The sequence below is a fragment of the Eretmochelys imbricata genome, chromosome 1 (genome assembly GCF_965152235.1).
Source record: "Eretmochelys imbricata isolate rEreImb1 chromosome 1, rEreImb1.hap1, whole genome shotgun sequence".
Taxonomy (NCBI): domain Eukaryota; kingdom Metazoa; phylum Chordata; order Testudines; family Cheloniidae; genus Eretmochelys; species Eretmochelys imbricata.
The window spans coordinates 154431293-154453923 of record NC_135572.1 but is presented as its reverse complement, the minus strand read 5'-3'; the positions used below and the strand labels follow the sequence as shown (position 1 = coordinate 154453923).

Sequence of the window (22631 nt, the reverse complement as noted above, 5' to 3'; positions counted from 1 at the left end):
TGCTGTAATGGAGTTCTTTATGTACTGCAAAGGGAAGTGAGCATGTGACTGTGGAACCTGTAGGTCCACAAGAATCTGCAGCATCTGTGTCTGCTTCTGGAGAAGGCCCATTACGTCCTGATGCATCTCCCTCTTCTTTTCCTGCTGGGAGTCCTGGGTCTTTTGCCTGTCCACTCTTTCCTTTTCCCGGCTGTTTGTTCATGATCTGATGTAGCACTGGCTTACAGGATCTCACTCAACATGTCATCCGAAGTCATCCTCTTTCTCCTTCGTATCTGGCTCAGGTGTTCCGTGAGTGTAGAAGGCGAACCCCTCAAGACCAGAATAGCAGCAGCTGTAATTAAAACACACTGAGGTACCATTGTCAGTATAGTCACAATGGAAAGTGAAAGTTGAGATTCAGAACTCCTTTCCCTTATTCCCCATAAGTAGTAAACAAGACGTGCTTATTGACGCTTCTGCTTTGGGTTCTTGTGCATGGCGCCATTTACAGCACTAGCCATGGTGAGTATGGCCCACCAGGGGTGAGGGAAATGAGGAGGGAATTGTTTGGTTGCATGAAATTGAGTATAGGGCAAAGGCACTGAGTCCTAGCACCATTCTCCACAGGTGGCAGTGACTTTGGTTGACACCTGACTCCTGAGGGAAACGAGCACAGAGAGCACAGCTGCTGCTCGTGTCCTGAAGCCCCCAGGGCCTGTATGTGCTAGCCTGTGTACTGCAGCGGTGCCCGCTGGAGTCCTTGCAGGATGGTGTGAGAGAGTGCCCTACGGTGGAGAAAGACATAAGGCTGCCATCCCTTGGGAGAGGATTGCAGAGTATCTCCATGAAAGTTTCATCAGGATCACTCGGGAACATCCCTGTGGACATAAACAAACTGCTCTGCGTGGCCCCTTTGCCTGACTCCACCGGGGAGTGAAAAGCAGATGGCACTGCCTTCTGCAGTTGTGCTGCTACCTCTTCTACTATGAGTAAATTAATGAAAAGTTGATGGCAATTCCAACTTAGCAGGAAGAGCTAAGACCATAATGGGAAATATATTTACAGACTTACCCAAGTATCCCTTCCCTTCATTGGACTCACCCATGCTTAACTGGTGGGACTGACTGGACTGTGGTGGAGTCTCAGACAGGTCTTGGCTCACGGCATAACTGACCCCCCTGGTTTCAAGACCTGCTTCCTCTTCATCCTTCATGTTCACAGCAGGGGTCTGTGTCTCGGACTCTTCAGAGGTATCTGTGGTGGCAGGTGGAGTGGTGATGGAATATCTGCCAAGTATGGCTTTGTAAAGGCATCGGGTCTGTGGCTCAGCGCTGGATCGACGGTTGGCCTTTCTGGCCTTCTGATATGCCTGACACAGTTCCTTCATTTTCATGTGGCCATGCTGCTGGTCCTTGTTTACCCCTTTTCCTGCATCCCCCGTGCAATCTGCTTTTAGATGTTCGTGTTTCTGCTGCTGGTCTCTAGCTCTGCCTGCACAGTCTCTTCTCCCCACAGGCCTGGGAGATCCAATATCTCCTGTTGACTCCAAGCTGGAGTGTGGCTGGAATGTGTAGCTGGCATGGTGATCTAGGCAGTTGCACAGAACTAGAGAGTTGCCAAGATGGACAATCAGAAAAAGGCATTTAAAAAATTTCTCAGGGCTTTAAGGGCGGGACCTCTGTGATCTCTGGGCAGTGGAGTTCACAATTGTGACTAGGGTGGTCAGTGTCAGGAATTGTGGGACAGTTGCTGGAGGACTGTTAGGGTCGACATAAATAACGCATTGTCTACATTTTCACTTGTGTTGATCTCGGTACATTGACTGTGAGTTGGGGAGGTGGTATTACTGTGTCGCTGTAACAGGGCAGTTACGTTGGTGGGAGACAAATTTAAGTTTGATCCAGCTGTGCATGTATCTATGCCAGGTGGCTTACAATGACCTAACTTTGTAGTGTAGACTAGTCCTGGATCCCTTAAAGATAGACTCTGTGATTGATTGTGGAAGGTAATTGATCTCTCAACGTCTGTTCTCTTGCAGGTATTGTTTGATACTCAGGCTCCATTAGTTGCCATCAACAAACTTCCAACTGTGCCAATGCTGGGTCTGACTCAACGCATCAACATTGCTTATCAGTGTTTCTCAATCTTGCCTCAGTCACCCACACACATCAGGCTGGCTTTTAGGAATATGTACTGCATTGACATCTACTGCCGGAGCCGTGGGGTGGTGGCAATACGTGATGGAGCATATAGTCTTTTTGACAATAGTAAAATAGTTGAAGGTTTTTACCCTGCACCAGGACTAAAGGTAATTGTTTTTGTGTTTTCTGGCATCTTATGGAAGCATCACTCATTGTTTCATTGTGCAGATTGAGATGAACTTTTCATTTAAAGCCAGTTTATATGTGAAGAATACACTGTATCTCCTCAAAATTACAGCACTTACTCTTTTTGAGCACAGAATTTTCTGGTTTACAAGTAAACTGGTTAATTAGTATAAATTTATTTTAACTCAAAATGTGTCCAACAAGAAACTTAGCTCTCAATGTGAGACTGTTTTTTGTTTGTTTTTTTTTTGCTCCTGAATGATCTTAATAATGAAATCATGCAGACACTTCAGGCTTCTTTCATACCTAAGCCTCACTGAAATCTTGCGCCAAAGCTACGTTTAAAGACTTTTTTAGGATTAATGGTAATTTTTCCCCATTCTTCATAGTTGAACGCTTCTTCTTCAGCAGGGCCTGATGGATAATTTTCTACTTCAGAAAAGTCTATGTAAAACTGCCCTCTTTGAAAAGGCTGTAGTCTCCCATTGTTCTCAGCAGGACTGAAGCCAGAGGCTGCTCTTAAAGATGATGGCTGGCTTGGCTCTCGCTGGAAACAATGGGAGGCAGTGGCCCTTTTGAAAAAGGGCACCTATGCTTCAGTCCTACTGAGAAATGGGAATGGCAGCCATTTTTAAAGAGGGCAGTTTCTGAATTTTCTGAAAGATTTTTATGCACCAGCCTCTGACAGAAACTTTCAGTTACGAAAATTAATGGCAAAGAATGAACACTAGTGCTAAATATTTTTCTTCAACATCTGCCCTTGCTCCAGAGCTACACAGACGGTTGGAGAGGAAGTAGGGGTCTGTAGTGGGGAAGAGGACAGGAAGGCGGGGGAAGACTGGTGTGCTTGTGTGTAGGGGAATGTAGGAGGTACAGGAGAGAGAGAGAGGAAAATGGGGGTGTGCAGGAGGGAAAGAGGAATTGGGGGTTTGTGCAGGGTATACTGGGAGATGCAAGGGGGAATCTGAAGTGTAAACTCCCAGTACTTTCTATTGTTCTGGCAATAAAAACAAAGCAGCTCAAAATGCAGTTTAACTGGCCAGTATGCTCTGCACTGCTCCAGAATAGCATAAAGCAGCTAGAGCAGACAAGTGAATATGGCAATTTAAAGTTTTTAATTTTAAGGCTGATGCTTCATATCATTAGAAATCTCTCATGGTACCATTCTATTTGGATTTATTTTTATACTGATCATGTAAATTTTTGGGGGGAGGAGAAAGCTTGCCTAAGAATTTCCCTATGTTCAGATGGAGTTATGGTTGAAAGTACATATCAGTAATTAGTAAAATACACCTCAAGGATTTTACCATTTTAAAATCAACCCAAACATGGTAAGATATTGAACAGTTTGCACAGAGTTAAGGTTGTGTGGGTAATACGTGGAATGGGTTGGGGGGAGAGAAAAATCTGACTGTAAAAATCAGTTTAGGATAATCCAGGACCAACAACACTAAAATACCTTAATCGTATGATTATTGCTTAGTGATACCATAGGGCAGAGTTTAAAGTTCTCTGGATGCCTGCATTTCTGTAGGTTAACAAGTTTGGATTTATTTTTGGTCAAATTAAGTAAGGTTCTGTGGGCACTCACTGATATTGTAGAGTCTTTCTTTAAAGAAGAGAAGAATCTCTTGAAATGACACACGCTGATTTGATCATAATTCCTCCAAGTAAATTGTATCTTCCAGAAGTGTGGTGGGTTTTTGGTGGTGGTTTTGTTTAAGAAACTTCCAGGGACTAGCTGTGCTCTTACCCTTTTTTTTTTATTCCTGATTTTTTTTATAAGCCATAGATTCTGAAATTAGTGCTGTGCATAAATGTCCTTTGGTTGCACTAGAAACTCTTTCCAGATAAATATTTGATATCCTTAATAGTCAAATTCATTGTCTTTTTTCTGTGCCAAGTGGCTAAAAAACAAAAATTTCAAAGCCTTCTAGGAAATTGGTGGTTGGTCAGGGGACACTGGGAACGCAGATTGCTTTCCAGTTTACTTGACTTTCTTCTTGAGGATACCTTCTAAGTAAAGGGTTCATTTCTAGTTGAGGAGGTGAAAAAGGGAATTGTTATAAAGATAGTTTTTACACTTGCAAAATTATAAGTACAACTACATCTCAATTGATGGTCCTATCTAAATACAGAATCTCTATAAAATTATTTTCCAGTGACCAGTATGTGATGATTCTTATACACTTCTAATTATTATGTACCTTATTTTATTTCTTGGTTAATGGTTTCCTTCAAGTTTTAAACCTTCTGAGAGCTGTTTGGCTTCACAAATGTTATAGATCTTCCTGAGTTTGATTTAACCAACCTGGAGTCAATTTTTTGTATTTGAGGGCTGGAGACGTAGATTTCCATCTTTTGATAATAGTTTGGCACAAGCCAGTAGAACTTAACAGGAAGGGGGTTGTTTTTCCAAAACTTCTACGGGAATAAACTTGTACTGATCTAGAAAACTGGAGTTGCTTAAAACATTTACTACCTTTTTAATAGGAGATTGGTATGAAAGGCTACTGAATTTTGAGGGTGAACTTGCCAGAGTGGCGAACAGCAACAGTTTCTTTGTAGCCAAATTGGTCTTTGACTTCCTGATCTTGTGAATTGTATTTCAAGTAATGGAATTTATATTTTAATCTAGGGATAACCGAATAAGTTATAAATAGCACACATACACTACTGCTATTGATGCTTAGATCAGTTATAAGTATAGAGTTGCTGTTAGAGGCATGTAATAAATTATAATAATCAAATATATCCACAGACATTCCTGAACATGTTTGTTGACAGCAATCAGGATGCACGAAGACGATCTGTAAATGAGGATGATAATCCGCCTTCCCCTATTGGGGGGGACATGATGGATTCATTGATATCACAACTTCAGCCCCAACAATCACAGCAACAGGTAAAATGTAGGCAAAATAATAAAATCACAAGTTACACTGTATCTCCATTGTTCTCCATAATTATGCCTACCTTTTTAGAAAAATGTATGTGTTGTGTCTTCCCCGAGAGGATTGGCAATAGCAGATGAGAAGCGAGTATAAACCAGGGGTCTCAAACTCAAATGACCACAAGGGCCACATGAGGACTAGTGCCTTGGCCCGAGGGCCGCATCAATGACACCCCCCCCTCGCTGCCCCCAGCCCAGCCCCCACTCCACCCCTTCCCCGCCCCCATTCCAACCCCTGGCCCCCGGCCCCGTGCTGCTCCGCTCCGGGAAGCAGCCGGAACCACGTCCCTACAGTCCAGGGGAGGGAGGGGACTTGAGGGCACAGGGCTCCATGTGCTACCTTGCTGCTCCTCCAGGTACCTCTCCTGAAGCTCCCATTGGCTGTGGTTCCCTGTTCCCAGCCAACGAGAGCTGCAGGAGGCAGTGCCTGGAAGCCAGGGCAATGCAAAGAGCCCTCTGCGGCCCCACCCCGGGGCAGCAGGGACATTGTGCCGGCCGCTTCAGGGAGCAGCGCGGGGCCACAGGGGGCAATCCTGCGGGCAGGATGTGGCCCACGGGCTGTAGTTTGCCCACCCCTGGCCTGGAGGTAGGCCGGGTGGGGAGGGTGCGGGCTGCTTGGTGGGCCGCAGGAAATAGCCCCGCGTGCTGCATGTTTGAGACCCCTGGTATAAACTATAGTGCTTTGAAATAGCCCTTGGAAGATTTATTCATGTTTTAAAATGTATATTTACTTTGAGATAGCATTATAGATAGCACATAGCATGTTGACTGCCATTCTGGAGAACCATTCAACATGTCTTATTTAAAACAGAAAAGGAGCATGTAATTGAGGGGAGATAATGTGGTTTTAAACTACAAGATTTTTTTGGTAACCTGAGGACCTGTATTGGATTTTTGGTCTTTGGAGGGTGGAAGTGAAGAAGAGGGTGAGATGTGTAAAGGTAGTGTTTATGTGGTTTGAGGGAAGGGAGTGAAGACTTCAAAAACCGTGGAACAAAGCAGCAAGCCCTGAATAAGGAGGTCTGAAGACTTGGATGCTATGGTGTTAAGCTGATTAGACAGATCTGATATCAAACTACCATCAGTTTTTTGCGGAATCTATTAACATTAGTACTTAGTAGATTCAGTGTGAAATCATTGAAGACTTCCATTTTACTGTGTTGACACTTTCAGCCATTTGCAAAACAGGCAGGAGCATCAGGAGCTTACCCTCTTACTTCACCACCCACATCCTATCACAACACAGTGACCCCATCTCCTTCCATGATGCATACACAGTCACCAGGTAAGATGGCTCTCAATTCTATATTGGCAATAGATGTTATGGAATGTACGCTTTTTATATTCTCAAGAATAGTATGATTTACGGCATACTTCTCTCATAAAGTGACTTTCTGTTACTTATGAGGCATGCACAGTGTGGTTGGTCCTAGCTACACTGCATGTGAGCTTTACATGAACTTCAGCCATGCTTCCTTAATTGGCATTTACTGTGCTTGCATAACAGGTAATTATTTTTACAGGCTCCTAAATTGATCAAAAATCAAACAGCTTCACTTTTAGAGGTCCTTTTCTGAAAAGGCTATTTCAACTTTCTACTCCCAGATGTTTACACTTGGGTGGAGACCAAAACTAAGTGTAAACGTCAGAAAGTTATGAGCACCTGAGAACAGAGCTTAAATTGGAAATAGTTATGCAACCTTAACTGTAGTTAGTTTGATGCACCTGCTATAACAAGGAAAAATGTTATACCTATTGCCTAAGAATGTCATGTATTATACGTGTAAAATGTACTATAGAATTTCTAGTTCACATTTGCCTTTGAAGAAGGATTGGTTACTGAATAAATTGGTATCATGGTTGCTGATTCATGTCCAAGATGCAGCTTCTGGGGGTAAAGGTAACTCTGACTAGTATGACATGTCTCTAAAAAAGAGAGAGCACTTTTTTTCTGATTTTTCTTTGCTATTGGTTTACTCAAGCTTTTGAAGGAAAAGTAGGAAACAACAATGAATTGCTGTTTGTATCTGGCTACCTTTATTAGGAAATCTGCATGCTGCAAGCTCGCCTAGTGGTGCTTTGAGAGCTCCATCACCAGCATCATTTGGTCCAACTCCTTCACCTTCCTCCCTTGGAATAACAATGGGACAAACAGCTAACTTTGCCAGCCCACATGGTGAGTTCTTGTAATAGTACATCTCTATATTGACATGAACGATAAACTTTCTTAAAATTAAGCCCTGTCTGTGCAGACTTAGAGACAAGGTAGATGAGGTAATATCTTCTATTGGACCAACTTCTGTTAGTGGAAGAGACCAGCTTTTGAGCTACACAGAGCTCTTCTTCAGGTCTGGAGATTTACACTGTTTGGAATAATGAGTGTTCAGCAATTGAAATAGCAGTTTGTGTGGATGTGGATTTTCTTGGTAATTATAGCCATACTTTGATGTGTTGCTAGTCTATTGAAAATTAAGTACAGTAACTCCTCGCTTAATGTTGTAGTTATGTTCTTGAAAAATGCGACTTTAAGCAAAACGATGTTAAGCAAATCCAATTTCCCCATAAGAATTTATGTAAATTGGGGGGCGGAGATGTTAGGGAAAAATTTTTTGCCTGACAAAAGACATTATATACACATACAGTATACGTTTTTTAAACAAACAATTTAATACTGTACTCAGCAATGATGATTGTGAAGCTTGGTTGAGGTAGTGGAGTCAGAGGGTGGATCGTCCAGTTGATCCTCTTGCTGTTCTTTCCAAAGTGCATGGGGGTGCTCCAGCTCCTCTCCCCGAGCATGCTGTGGCCTCTCCCCTCCCCCCCCAGCCTCCTGAATGCCACAGACCGCTCCCTCCCTGTGCCTCCCACCCACAGCAATCAGCTGTTTCGGGGCATTCAGGAGGTTCAGGGGGGCAGGGAACGCTACACACGGTGTCCTTGCTCCTTCCCCCTCTCCCCAGAGCCTCCTGAATGCTGAGAATCCGCTGATTGCTGCAGGTGGGAGGTGCGGGGAGGGAGGTCGGAGTTGCTGATCCGTGGGGCTGCCTGCTGGCAGGCGGGAGGCGCTGCGGGGGTGAAGGGGAGCTGATGGGGAGGCCACCCTGGTTCCAAGCCCCCACGGCCAAACAATGTTATAAGCAAACATTGTACAACTTTAAATGAGTATGTTCTCTAATAGATCAGCAATGTAACAACAAAACAACGTTAACCGGGACGACATTAAGTGAGCAGTTACTGTACCAATCACTCACTGCCCCTTACTAATATGTGGAAAATTGACCTAGACTATCATGCAGTATCACTGAGAGGCCATGGTTTCAGCTGAATTTAATTACTTTACCCTGTATCTTTAAATGTAAAACAACTTCTGTTAATTACCTTCACATGCAGCTTGAATGAAAAAGGGAAGTAATTGCGAACAGGCTAAAGAGATTCAGTAACTTAAAACTTGAAAATTGTTTACCAAGTCTTGTTGTTTTACAGTGCACAAAAAAGTGCAACTGATCCTTCCCCCCACTTCAGTTATTGAATTACTTGGAAAATTCTATTCAAATTACTTCTGCTATAATTACAGCACATTAGATTCTGCTCTCGATAACACCACTACTACTTAAATCACCAAAAATTAAGAGTGGATTTATTTTTCAGCAGATCAGTCAAGTAACTGAGAAACAATCTGTTGTAGACACTATAATCTGATTTGTTATTAGAAGTATACACAAATGGATTTTATTATGGAACTTTACTGCAGTGAAGTGAAGTTACTGAGGCATTTTCCCGAGTAAACTACACCCTTTGTCTTTCATTATGTCCAGCTTTCATACAGCTAGTGGGAGGTAGAGATCTGCTATAGTCCAGTGGGACTCTGTATGGAAGGATCCCTTTGAAGAATCTAGTTAATAACTAATAGAATTTAAAGGCAAAGTAATAAGTATGTAAACTTGTATTTTAAATTTAATTCTTTAAAATGCTTACATCTTACCGATGGAGTGTGAGATAAAAGGATGCTGTGTCATACTGGTATTTTAAACGGAGTTTTTGAATACTTCGTTTGAAAGCATTGTGTGTGAGCCATATTTTCTGCGACTTAAGAAAAGCTTTAATTAAAAAATAACCTTGAGAATTTCACAGGTACCATAGACCCTAGTTCACCCTACACAATGATGTCGCCCAGTCAGCGTGCAGGGAATTGGCCGGGATCTCCTCAAGTGTCTGGTCCCTCACCAGCTGCACGCATGCCTGGAATGTCACCAGCCAATCCTTCTCTCCATTCTCCAGTCCCGGATGCCTCTCATTCCCCACGAGCTGGAACAAGTAAGTTATATTTAACAGTATTATAATTGTGACGCACTTAAAGTTAATATTTCTTGTTCCATCTCTTTTGTAGCATTCCTTATTTTTATCTGCTACCCTTTAGTAGTAAAATAATACTTTGCTACATATATGCATTTATTCTGACCCAGTGTGAGTCTTAAATAATTAATAAAAAATGGAAAGCAAGTCAAATCATGGTTAGCACTGGATCTGTTTTTATCTGGTTTTTTGTTTATTTACTGAGCTGTTGATATTGAATATTTGTGTTTAAGCCTTTGATACCTCAAGGTGAGGAGAAGTCCAGATGAATAGCAGCAGTGTGAAGAAGATCTGAAAGTACATATGAGTACAAGAATAGTAAAATATCACATCAATACTGTAAAATGATCTTGGCAAGATTGATTTAACTATACTTCTTGATCACTTCTGCCCACTGTTTGAGTACAAAGTTGCCATCTGCTGGCTCACCCCTAACCTCTGATGCTTGGGAGAGAAAAAAGGGCCAATATACTAGTTGCTAACATTACTGAGATTCTCTGCATGGGTTGAGTATAACCGCCATAACTACTTGACTTTGTTGCTATAGCTGGGCCTATGTTATATGGCAGCTAGTGCTGTAAATTCCCTTGAGGAGGAGCTAACTGGGAAGATAAAGCAAAAATTAGTCATTCAATATATGAAGTTGGCAAGATGAAACTTCCGCTTTCATGGTAATGCTATTAGTTTTGTTGTTACCTTTTCCTCCAAACCCATTCCCATTTACTTCTGGGTTTTGTCCATCAGTTCCATGCTGTCTGACACCATGTGAGCTCCCTGGGGCAAGGACTGTCATCTTTGTTACTATTTTGTACAGTATCTTCCAAAAATTTGAAAACATAACGTGCAGTCAAACTCTGTACACTTTCAATAAGGGAGAATTTTTCTATTTCCATCAGGTTCCCAAACAATGCCAACTAATATGCCTCCGCCTCGTAAACTACCTCAGCGCTCCTGGGCTGCATCTATCCCCACGATCCTCACTCACAGTGCCTTGAATATTCTACTGCTGCCCTCTCCTACTCCTGGGCTTGTACCAGGACTAGCTGGTAGCTATCTTTGCTCCCCTTTAGAGCGATTCCTTGGATCAGTTATTATGAGGCGACACCTTCAGAGGATCATCCAGCAAGAAACGGTACTTAAATGATTAATTGGTAACTCCCTAAGTATTGACTTTCAAGTGTAAATTTCTTAATAGGTGTTTGTCACATGCTTGCATTGTAGGTCTGGTTCATAAGAAATCACAGACTATTCTGTCTGAAATGTAATTGCTTTCAGCATCTGAGAAAAAGAGAAAGTAAGAGCAGATATCCAGAATGTTGCTGCTAATATATGTTTCCAACTTTCTAGTTGGAACACCATACACCTTCAGCATCCATTTTGAACAACTGTGTATAATAAATCTAGAATAAATGAAGTCCAATGATTAGAGTAGGGGTTGAAGAGTCAGGATTCCTTTGTGTTCTATTCCTGGCTCTCTCACTGACTCAAGAATGAACTTAAGAAAAAGTTCTGAATCTCCCTGCCTCAGTTCTTTTCATCAGTATGATGGGCGTAATACTTGCCTAACCCTCATATCTGGGTGGAGGGGTGTGAGGGCTTAATTAATGCTAGTAAATCTCTATATAAATATGGAGGATCTCAAACTTACATTTTAACTTTCTTGCTTATGCTATTCATGCTGTTGGCAAAGTGAAACAGTAGTGTATCAGTCTATTAATGCAGTTTAACACAGAATTAAATCCCCTTCAAAGTTAGGCTGACCGTATTCTGAAGTCCTTAACTTCAGGGAATCCCACACTTCTAGGTGTGGAGTCTCCTACTTATCTGACTACAGTAAATATCTGGTCCCTCTGTGTAGGCATTTACATGTTTCCATCACAGTAGTATCTGAGTTCTTGATAAATGACCCTTCCTAGCTGTATGCAAAATATTGTGTGATTTCTCCTCCCTTCCCTTGTGCCCTTCCCCCTACCCCCCCCCCCCCCAAAAAGGAAAACCTGTGCAGCCGTATAACGTGATAGCTGTTCTTTGAAAAAAAAATGAATAAATAAAAGATGATGATTGGGGCCCAGATCCTCTGATACCCAGTCCCCCCTAGGTGCAGCAGGTTGGGGTGGAGAACCATTATGGTGTCAGATTATGGATCCCTGATCTTGGGGGTGGTTTTACTCTAAGTGGTGCATGGAGCAGGCTTGGGGCTGCTCTGAACTTTTCCAGCTGGCTGTACATTCCAAGGAGTCTCTTCTCCCCTTCCTCTTCCCTCCCCTCCGTCCCCGTCCCCCCCCAACAGCTGGAAATGACCAGAACTCAGCCTGCTTTAGCTATACCCTTAGCCCTAGGGATGGGGAGGAAGTGCTGAAGATTCCCTCCACGCTGAAGTAATCAACCGCTGTGGAGAGGAGGTCAGTTTCTACTCCTTTGTGCTTCCAGACGAATGCAAAAGGAGCAGAGCTGGGGCCGGGATCTAGCACTGTATTATTCCTGAAGGTGATGTTTTTATATGGCCAAAACTTAATTGGTACTCTTATTAAAAGAAATAACCTTCAAAATTTTTTGTGGGGGTCTGAGGAGTTTGTTTTTCTCCTGCTCCATGAAGTACTAATTAGATGTGTTGTTTCTGTTCATACAGCTACAGCTAATAAACTCCAATGAACCAGGTGTAATAATGTTTAAGACAGATGCACTGAAGTGCAGGGTTGCCCTTAATCCGAAAACCAACCAGACTTTGCAGCTAAAAGTAACACCTGAAAATGCAGGACAATGGAAGCCAGAGGAGCTACAAGTTTTGGAGAAATTCTTTGAAACAAGAGTATGTACTTAAACTACTAACATTCAATGTCTTGTTTTGAATGTCACTTTAATATTGGCCTATTTTGCAGCTCTTATTCATGAGTAATTCTCTTGATATCAGTGGAACTAGTGGTGAGAATAAGGGCTGCAGGATAAGAGTAGAGATTAACAGCTATGCACAGTTGTGGTGCTATATACATAGCAAATGTACCAATTTTGATCTAGATGGACCGTACTAATTGGTATTGTATTACTGTAGGTTGCAGGACCACCATTTAAAGCAAACACGCTAATAGCCTTTACAAAACTACTAGGAGCTCCTACACATATCCTCAGGGACTGTGTACACATCATGAAACTGGAGTTGGTAAGTTACTTTTTTTAACTTTATTGACAATATTTAGACTACTGAACTCTAAGTCTGTGCTTAAAATAATAAAAATCTGTTTGTTTGTGACTGCAGAATGAGTTCCACCTTGTAGTGTAAATGAAGATACAGAATGTAATATTAAATGCATAAATTCAATAAAGATGTGTTCACTGTGCTTCTTACGAAGAGGTCAACAAAAACTTGTCCTCTCCCTAGACTCTAAGCATTTGATGAAGATAACACAACTGTGTGTTTGTATAGTATTATTTCATTGCTATCTCAGTGTAGATTCACTGAACCATTCTCATAGCAAGAGGAGATTAGTTAACTCTTAATTATATTTATATTAAATGTGAAATCGTCTGAAAGCTTGAAGAGTCTAGCTTAAGTGTCATTTAACAGTACCAACATGCTACAGTAGTCAAACATATGTTACCTTAATGTGCCTTGCTTTATCATGTTCTCTGTGGCATGTTTTTAAAACAGTTCCCTGATCAAGCAAGCCAATTGAAATGGAATGTGCAGTTTTGTTTAACGATTCCTCCCAGTGCCCCACCAATTGCACCTCCAGGAACACCTGCTGTTGTGCTGAAATCCAAAATGTTGTTTTTCGTAAGTATAATAGCTGTCTTTATTAAAAGCTGCCGTGTGGACAGGGTCTGAAAGAAGAGCAGTGTTACTAACCAGCTAGTAGAAGGGTCAGTTCTCTAAACCTGGCTTCTGTCTGCACATAGCATGGCTACTCTTGGCTAGTAACCATGGTAGCTAAAAATGTTGCTGTTGCAAGAAGCCTAGGGTCGCATACTGGTTTTTTTTTTCTATCACTCGTTCAGCACACTTTTTCCCTTTCTGTGGCTATGACCCCAGAACTATTCCTGCATACCTTGTTTGTTTAGTCGTCTTCCTTCCTCTCTGGAGATGCTGTGATAAAGTATCCTAAAATTCATTGCTTCATGCACTGCTGGTGCCATTCTGTATTTGTGTCCTCTGGTCTTTCTGTTCTTTGCTGAAACACTATGGGATAGTTGCTTGCATTTTCCCAGAATGTTGCGATACAAATGTGGTGTGATGTCAGGAGAGCCACTGTGTGGACACAAACTGAACTGTGTTAATCGTCAGGCTTAGATGATGGTACCTTCAACCAGTTACAAAATCAGTTGTACTGGCAGTGCGAATGGGTCCTTAGGAGGTTATCTCAACTATAGTGTCTTGAGACTGGATGTAGATTATTCCTAATTATTGAGCTGTTATCTGTGAAATATGAGATGTGTATAAAATATAGGCCTAGAAATGTTTAGAAGTTTTGCTGCAATGAGCGATTCCATTTTGGACAGTGGGCTCATATAAAACGGGAAGAATTTATTGTGTATATGCAGTAGGATGAAGACAGTGTGGAAAGCTATGGCCACAATTGGTTTTACTTCAATACTTTTTCTTAGGTATAGAATCTTTATGTGAAACCTAGATTTTGTGTGTTACTGTATTGAAAGTGCTCCCCACATAGAGATAATTTAAAAGGAAATGAAATAAAAAAAGACCTGACTACAAGCTAGGGCTTGCAGTAGCAAGGCAACTATCCTAACATTATGTGTATGTCTGAAAAATACTGTTTTCATCTTAATGCACTCTTTATCGTTTTTGTTTTGCCCACAGCTTCAGTTAACACAGAAAACTACAGTCCCACAGGAAGCCGTTAGCATTATTGTCCCAATAATTTATGATATGGCTTCGGGTACAACGCAACAGGCAGACATTCCCAGGCAGCAGAACTCTTCCGTTGCTGCTCCCATGTTGGTTAGCAGTATTCTAAAGAGGTTTGCAGAACTGAATTCTCCACGACCAGGTACTGTACATATCCAGTAGACAGAACTCAAGAAGTATTCAGACTTAAGAATAAGTGGGATTTAGTTTTAGTGATTTGTAATGCATGTCTGTGTGGAGAGAGGATTGATCAGCCTTTCTTGAGGTGATCTTCAGGTCCCCATAGGGTTAATTTATGTGTTGTTGAGTACTATTGAGACCATACCAGTCATTTGTGCTAGAGGGTTGTATTAATGGCACAAGCTAGTTTACTGTTTGTCTAGGAGGTAGAATGCATGTATTTTGACATGGCTTATGCTACTGCAGTCACAGCAACATAGTGTTCATGAGTGGACTCAGTGTAAATAACAATTTTAAAGCTGTGGTAAAACATCTGATTTCATGGTTTACCATAGATTAATAAACCATTTCCATAGAATAGCATAAAGATATATTAAAGCCCTGATCAAACACTGTCCGTGTATCGTGAAGAATGAAAAATGATCGGAGAGATTGTTTGCTGAATGTACGCTTTACCAGTGTTGTCATGGGTGCAGTGAAAACTTTCACTTTCTACCAAATGTGCTGTGAAGCTCTTGCATGTAAGTTGTTCCTAGGAATGAAAATTGTTTCAATTTTGCTGCAACGTTTTTATTTAACCACTAAAAAAAAGTGTTTTTTAAAACACACCAGCGATAGGGTTTAAATGGTGAACTCAAAGGCTGAATTCTGCTTCTGTTCTAAGTATTTATATATCTTAATCTAGTTCACAATACTTTTGTTATACTTGATGCTTCATTTGGAGTGACAGAATTTTAGAATGTTAACATCTTAAATTGCTAGGGATGTGCCTATTTTTATGAAAATCATGCCACGTTCACATTAATATTGCATCTTCTGTTACATTAAACTTAATAGCAATGTAGATGAGTAGGGGGGAAAACAAACAAGGCTTGGGCAAGGCTTCCCAGACCTCATGGGATCCTCTACTTTAATTCTTTCTGTGGCTTGACTCTTATCCTGTGTTAGACCCTTTCTGAGAACTAGCAGGATGAGAAAGAGGGCAATTGAACTCTCAGAGGTAACTTTGAACTTGCAATTTCATTTTTCCAAGAGCCGTGTGAGAGAGATCTCAGTCCTGCACCATCTCCCCATTTGTAGATTTAAAGATAAACAGGTTTGGGCACTTTATTACTGAGCATGATGTTACGTATAACAGGACATGTTTGTTCTACTTAACTAACCAAACATAATTGTTTAAAGTTAATAGGTGATGATCTTGATGTTTTGGAATAACATCTTACACAGTGATAAATATTTTTTTACAAGGAGTTTTACCCACAATATTTCTGTACACAATAGATTGGAATGCTCAGTTGGGTAAATAGCACTCCTTCAAAAAACCAAGTTAACTGAATGTCTCAGAAGTACAAGTTCTCTCTTGTTGAGTACTAGTGGGGAAAAATATGGATATTTCTCGGAGCCTAACTGGAGTGCCTCAGTTCCTGAAGTTATGATTAAATGAAATCCACATTAAAATATTGTTGGAATGCCACGGCATAGGGAACAATCTTCAAAGCTACTTGGAATGTCCAAAATTGAGATATCTGTTCTTTGGTAAATTGATCATGATAGGAGGGTGGAGCTCACCAGTTTTTGTAGCTGTCACTATAGATCTTGATGTAATGAGATGGGACACAGCTCATGGAACAGAATGGGGACAAGAAAAAAGTGTATCTGAAAGAAGCCCATGTCCTCAAGTAGGATCCTATCCAGTCAAGGAAATATGTGGAGTAGGGTAGGGGACATTCCTGTGTACACCAGCCCCATTTCTACCAGCATATAGTGTCTGTATTGATGTGTGTTTAAAAAAAAAAAAAAAAAAAGGTGGGGGTTGGGGGGTCCCTCTGCTGAAAACTTTTGAAATGTTTGATGCAATTTGCTGCCATTTAAAAAATTTAAGACCTTTGGAAAGATGTATAGCTGGGTGGAGAGTGTTCTCCTTTTGTCTCTTTGGAGGGGTAGGAGAGGTTATACCTTTCCCCAGTGAAGGAGAGGAATAGCTAGTTGGGGACAGATGTCTTTTTACAGGAGGAATGAAGAGGGGTTTCCTAGCTGGGACATCACTTTTGACAAATGCTATTGCAGCTCCACCTACTGGTTGGAAGGATTGGGAGACCCAGAAACTTCCCAGCAAGGCACTAGCTCCTTCTGCTGTTCTCACTTTAGATTCATAGATGCTAAGGTCAGAAGGGACCACTATGATCATCTAGTCCGACCTCCTGCACAACGCAGGCCACAGAATCTCACCCACCCACTCCTGCGAAAAACCTATTCCCCAGGTTGGTGAAATTTTCACCATACCAGCCAGAGTGGAATGGGGACTCCCTATGCCAGGGCAAAGAGGAAGAGCTTCCTGCCTGGTTTTAGCCAAGGAAGGAGAATTGCACTCCCTGTATTCTAGCACCTACTTCTGATCCATTGTCAGAAAACTATAGTTTTTGCAAGACTGTATCCATAAATATGGTTTAGGAAAATGCCTCAAATTGTTTAATTTCAACAAAGACAAATACCTATTGTCTGAATGATTGTGACTATAGCTGATAAATGTTCCATCTTTGTGGTTACAAAAACATGCACACTGTAGGAATGTGATTTGCAGCAATAAAAATGGCAGGAAATGGCAAGACTGACTTACCTGTGTTATGCTCACAACTGAAATATTTGAGAGAGGATGGGACAAATGAGATGAACTGATTAAAAATCCATAAAGTAACACTTATGGTACTATTTACACTTATTGTATACTATAATCAGTGTTGCCTCATTTTGGCTGTATCTTTTACCTTGCTCTCTCTTTTTGTGAGAGAGTATTTTGTACTCAACTTCATTTTCCTTTTAATAAAATGCTAGTAACTGAAAAGTGACTTTTTTGGCAGAGTTTTATTTTCAGGTACCTATTGTTAAACACTGCCTAAATCTTTGTTTCCCTGAAACATTAACTCCTGGTGAATACACAGTGAATCTCTTCCAGGAAAGACTTCCACCCCACCTCCCCAAAAGGAAATCAAATACCAATTGTTCAGTAAAAGATTAACCTTACATTGAAAAAAGGCAGAGAATCCCAAGAGAAACAGTATTTTGTGGACCAATGTGGTTAAGCTTGTGCCTTGGTCCTGCAAGCTGCTCTGGACCCTGTGGGGATGCCAGGGTTTGCCTATGTGGAGGAGCTTGTAGGGCCAAGGCCTTCAAACACTTCAGTTTTTTTTATTACACTTCACCTGAGCTAATCTTTTCTGAATATCTGATTTTCACTGTGGTACTGCATTTTACTTAGCCAATTTTTGCAGCTGGATGTACGGTGCAAGTCGATAATGACATGTCCAAAGTCATGCTGTGACTGTTTGGTTCAGCAGTCGGGATTAATGGCTCCCAGAGCACTTGGCTCTTATCACTTAGATCACACCATCATCCCTCGGCAGCAGAACATAACAGATCTTAATTGACACTGCTTAAGTAGCCCAAAGTTAAGTGGAGAGGAAGAATGCAGCCCAAAAAACCTGACTAGGCAAAAACTTATTGTTTTAAACTCTTTTTTTTTTTTTTTTTTGAATTGTACCATATCCTTCACTGTACATTTCCTGATGGAAAGGAATTAGAGAACTGTGTGGCCTGAGATGTGGAGTCTTGCTGGAATAAAGATGAAAATTTCTTGACCTTGGCTTGCGGTGGTTTATATATTTTTATATTTTTGTCAAATTCTTCTAAAACAACTGTTGAGGTCATTGAAATTGATCTGCATAAGAGGTTTCAAATAGGGACATTTCTGGGAACTTGTTGCTGAAAATACTGGTTTGTTGAAACTGTTCATGAGAAAGGGTTGATTTTGAAGAATTTCCCATTTCAAAAAAAATTTGAGAAATTTTGAAATTGTCATGTCCCACTTTGACATTTTTGAAACAACAGTTTCATGTTTTGTGTTGAAATGACTTTTCACTTCAAAATTTAAGTTAACTTAAGTGGGGGGAGTTTCAGTTGATCCCATCTAAAACTTTTTTGCATTTTGATTTTGCCTTTTTATCCTGATTTTTGGGATGGGAATTTTTTTTGACATCTTAAATTCTTGTGGGATAGGAAACCATTTCCCACCCAGCACTAGTTTCAAACTTCTTGGGTTTTTTAATCAGCTACTATATGTAAACTTCTGTCAATTTCTTGAAGTTTTTATGAAACCAAATGTGGTCAGATGCAGCACGTGTAAGCTTTTTATGAACAGGTTACAGAAGAACTAGAAATTCCTTGTATGATAAATCATCCCATGGATTCATGAGACTCAAAAGGTATTAAAGCCTTAATACTAGCTACCACTAGTTTCTGGCAGATTCATGGCTGGCCAGAGACTGTGCTGAGAAATTCAAGCTGAAATTACTTTACCTGACATATTCACAAATTCTAACTGTTGGAGTGAATGGGTTTGGAAACTTGTACCAGAGGTACAAAAACAATATTCCTGAAATGACATATTCATGCAGGCAATGTCCTTGAGGTCAGTGGAATTTGCAAGTCTTAATTAGCACTGTCTTTAAGGCTCTTTCCCTACTAAGGCTAAAACCATAGTCTAAACAATGCTTTTATGCTGGTAATCAGCCAGTATGGGTAAATTATAGTTGTTTAGACTATGTTTAAGTATTACACAGTATTTAAAAATCAGAAAGTACTGTGTGAGCCCCAGCGTGGAGCGAGCTTGAGTAGCCTACTTTGCTTGCTTGTTACAAATTAAATTAACCCCTGATTGTTAATTCATTTTTTTCTCTGTCATGCTAACTTGTATTTTTTTTCCTTTTCCAGGTGAATGCACAATATTTGGAGCTGTTCGTGATTTAATGGTTAATCTTGCCCTAACCCCTGGTGGGCGCCCATAGAGACTTTTAAAACAAGGCTGAAAAACAAGAGACTCAGCAGCAAAAATCTCAATCTCTGAAGTAAAGCCTTCAATTAAAAAAAGGAGAAAAGGACATTTTGACATGTTGCATTTTTTTTAAAGAGCTAAATATATTAAACTGGGAAACTTTCAGGGATGCACTTTCATCAAATGATCGTCAACATAACTTTTATATAGTGCTCTTGTATAGTGTGTTTTAAGGGATACATTTCAGACTAGGTAATAGATTAAAGTGTCAGCTTGCCGCTAATAGATTTAATATTCTGTTTTATACTAAGATTATGAAAATGCCAAACTTGTTTGTTTTGTTTTTTTTGTTTTCTTATGTTTTGGTGTAATAGACTTGGGGTTTTTTTTAAGACAGATCTGTCATTTTGAATACTGTAAAACTGTGACAAACTTTATATTGAAACTGTATTTTAATATTACTGCTTTGAATCTTTAAACAAATTATTTGGGCTTGTTGTAAACATGACCCCAAAAAGCAATATTTAATAAACTAGATAAAAACCTTAAACTGAGATTGTATGATTTCCATGAACTTCTCTCCTTCTTTCTGTTGTATCACTTTAGGAATTGAATTGTTGTAAAATGTTTGACTAGAATTTGATATACATGTTATTGTCTTGGCTGTGACACATTTTATAATTAAAAATACTATCAGGTTTTTTTCAGCCACTTCAGATCATTTGCCTTATCTCCTACATGGCTGTTTGTGTTTTTGGCCCCATCCTTTCTCTGACCCCAACCCTGTGGAAGAAATAATTTTGCTCCCCAACAATGACTTCTTCACTCTGCCAATAATTCTGATTATTTTTAAATCTTAAGGAAACTGTACGTACTTAGTGTATCAATTCTAGTTTATAAACATTATTTGAAATATAATTTTAGTTTGTTTTTATCAAAGTGAAAAGAAGCCACATATACGTAGCAAAGGCCACATGATATAGTGGGAGTAGGCATGTTTACTCAGTGCTCCTGCATTCTTGTTCTGCCTTTCATTTTAAGGACCCCCCTTCTCCCCCCACTGCTGTTACTATTTAAATCCTTAATTTTACATATAATGTTTGAATAGGGGTCAGATGGTGAAAGGAGGAGAAGTAGAAGAATTACAAAGCCATCTTTTTTCAAATTGTGTTCAGTGAAGTTGGACAAACTGATTCAGGAGAGCTGAAGTTGACTAAGAAAAGTGAAGAAATAACTTCATGTTTAACTTCTCAAGTTGGACACTACATTGGGAAACTGGAAAGTAAAAGGAAGGTATGAAAAAGTTTGTCAGTCTTAATGAAGATTCTCAAATAGTTCTATGACTACCCATTCATCTTAAGAATCAATTCCAAACTAATTTTAAAAATGCTCCGTGGATTTACTCATGCCTGCTTTATGGACTTTGTGTTTTTACTCCTTTCTCTTTAGCAGCAGCTTCCTGGGCTTTCTACATGCATCTGTTTTGGTAGAAGAGCCATCTCCTCTCAAGTTCCTGCTATCTGGAACATCCTTCACGTTGGTTACGGCTTCAAATTTCAGCTATTTTTTTATTCCTTCTGTGTATATTGGTCCCTTTCTCTTGTATTTATCTATTATGTAAAAGATGGTTAAACTCTCTACACTTGAAACTTTTAACCTAGTTTATTCAACTCCTGCCTTCACATGTAGGTTGAAATTAGAAACTAGATGAGGGATGCACTAAAGATGTCTGCAGTAGAACAGAACTCATGGAGCTGAAAAAGCATTACATCACATACTAGACTAGGTTACTATTCATGGTATAATAATTCCCATATTCACTAGCTGCCTGCCCTAAGGAACCAGTTTCTGGAGAAGGGGATGTGATCACTGTTTTACTAATGTTCAGGGACGGGAGTGCTGTGAGGCAGAGGGCTTTGGATGGGCCGAGCACTTTAGAAAGACACTTACACCCACTTGTCACACAGAGCATTATTGTTATGGAAAGGTTTGGCTGTCCATTTGAGTAACTGAGAGTACTGCCTGGGAGCACAGCACTTTCTGCTACTTTCTGACTGTTTCAGACAAAGCTGCCTACTGACACAAGAATGAGATAGACAATGGAAACATAGGGGGCTGAATTAAGGTTTCACAGGCAACCTTAACTCTGGTATTTCCTAACTTCTGAGTGCTTTGCTTTGCAACATTAACAATGGGTTTCACAGATATTTGCTGACAGCAGAGGAATTGTGAGATTCAGGCTTCCATTCCATGTTCTGGAGCGGAATGTGCTCCAGTGGGCACAGACTCTGCTCATCCACCCTAGGCTTGACTCCTGGCCCATCATCTCCAATCTGTTTTTCTCCTCTCTGCGCCCTGCCACTCAAAGTCCCCAGTCTCTACTCTTTAGGCTTCTGATCCTAGTCCATTCTCCTTGCCAGTAAATCCTAGTCTTGCTCCTCCAAGTGCCTTGTCCCAGTCTCCTTGCCTAGCCTTTGCCAGTTCACTCTCCAATCCCCCAGTCTGTCTCTCCCTTCTCCACTCATGCTCCCTGTCCCTTCTGGCTCCCAGTCTCCTCCTCCAGCTTCCAGTCTCCAGTCTCTCCCCCACATCCCAGCTTGTTGTCACCTCTCTCTCCTTGCTCCATTAGTTACCAGTTGTCCTGTCAGCCTCAAGTCCCAGTCTCTATTGACCAGGCTTCTTGTCCCAATCTATCCCCGCCCCTCCCTCACAACACCCTATGTCTGAATCTTGTCTGCATTTGAATCTGGAAGCTTCATCTTCCATGATGCCTTGGTGCCAGCAGGAGGTCACTGTGAGCACAGGAGGGATGGGCTCCCTGCTCTCAATTCTGATACCCTAACCCTAAGCAGCTGTGAAAGTGTGGCTTTGCTCCTTTAGCCTGGAGTAAGCCTAGCAGCTCTGAAGATGTTGCATGTGTAAGAGCTGTGAGGAGATGGAGCATGCTCAGTGATGATAGGATCTTCATAGAGGTTATCTGTTAAGCTCTAGCAAGTCTCCACTGAGCACATACAAACTGCTGATGTTCTTTGAGGAGGGTCCCCGTGGGCTCTCCACTTTAGGTGAATCTGCGCCCGTGCATTTGTAATGGCTACTAAAATTCTCCAGTGCCTGGTTGGGTCACACATGTGCTGTCCCTGTCTCACG

The 22631-nt window shown here is 40.9% G+C and overlaps 1 protein-coding gene across 2 annotated transcripts in view; it reads left to right on the top strand.

Moving 5' to 3' along the window:
- Positions 1–20034, top strand: part of MED14 (mediator complex subunit 14) — a 53088-nt gene extending 33054 nt beyond the window's left edge. Inside the window, exons 21-31 of one of the 2 annotated variants that reach the window (XM_077817399.1) lie at positions 2021–2290; positions 5071–5214; positions 6451–6547; positions 7307–7438; positions 9394–9576; positions 10512–10747; positions 12245–12424; positions 12665–12772; positions 13262–13387; positions 14429–14618; positions 19424–20034. In XM_077817399.1, the coding sequence (XP_077673525.1) occupies positions 2021–2290; positions 5071–5214; positions 6451–6547; positions 7307–7438; positions 9394–9576; positions 10512–10747; positions 12245–12424; positions 12665–12772; positions 13262–13387; positions 14429–14618; positions 19424–19497 (1740 nt within the window). In that variant the 3' untranslated portion in view covers positions 19498–20034. Of the gene's footprint in view, positions 1–2020; positions 2291–5070; positions 5215–6435; positions 6548–7306; positions 7439–9393; positions 9577–10511; positions 10748–12244; positions 12425–12664; positions 12773–13261; positions 13388–14428; positions 14619–19423 lie in introns of both variants that reach the window. The other variant, XM_077817390.1, reaches the window with a different exon arrangement.
- Positions 20035–22631: the final 2597 nt, after the last annotated feature.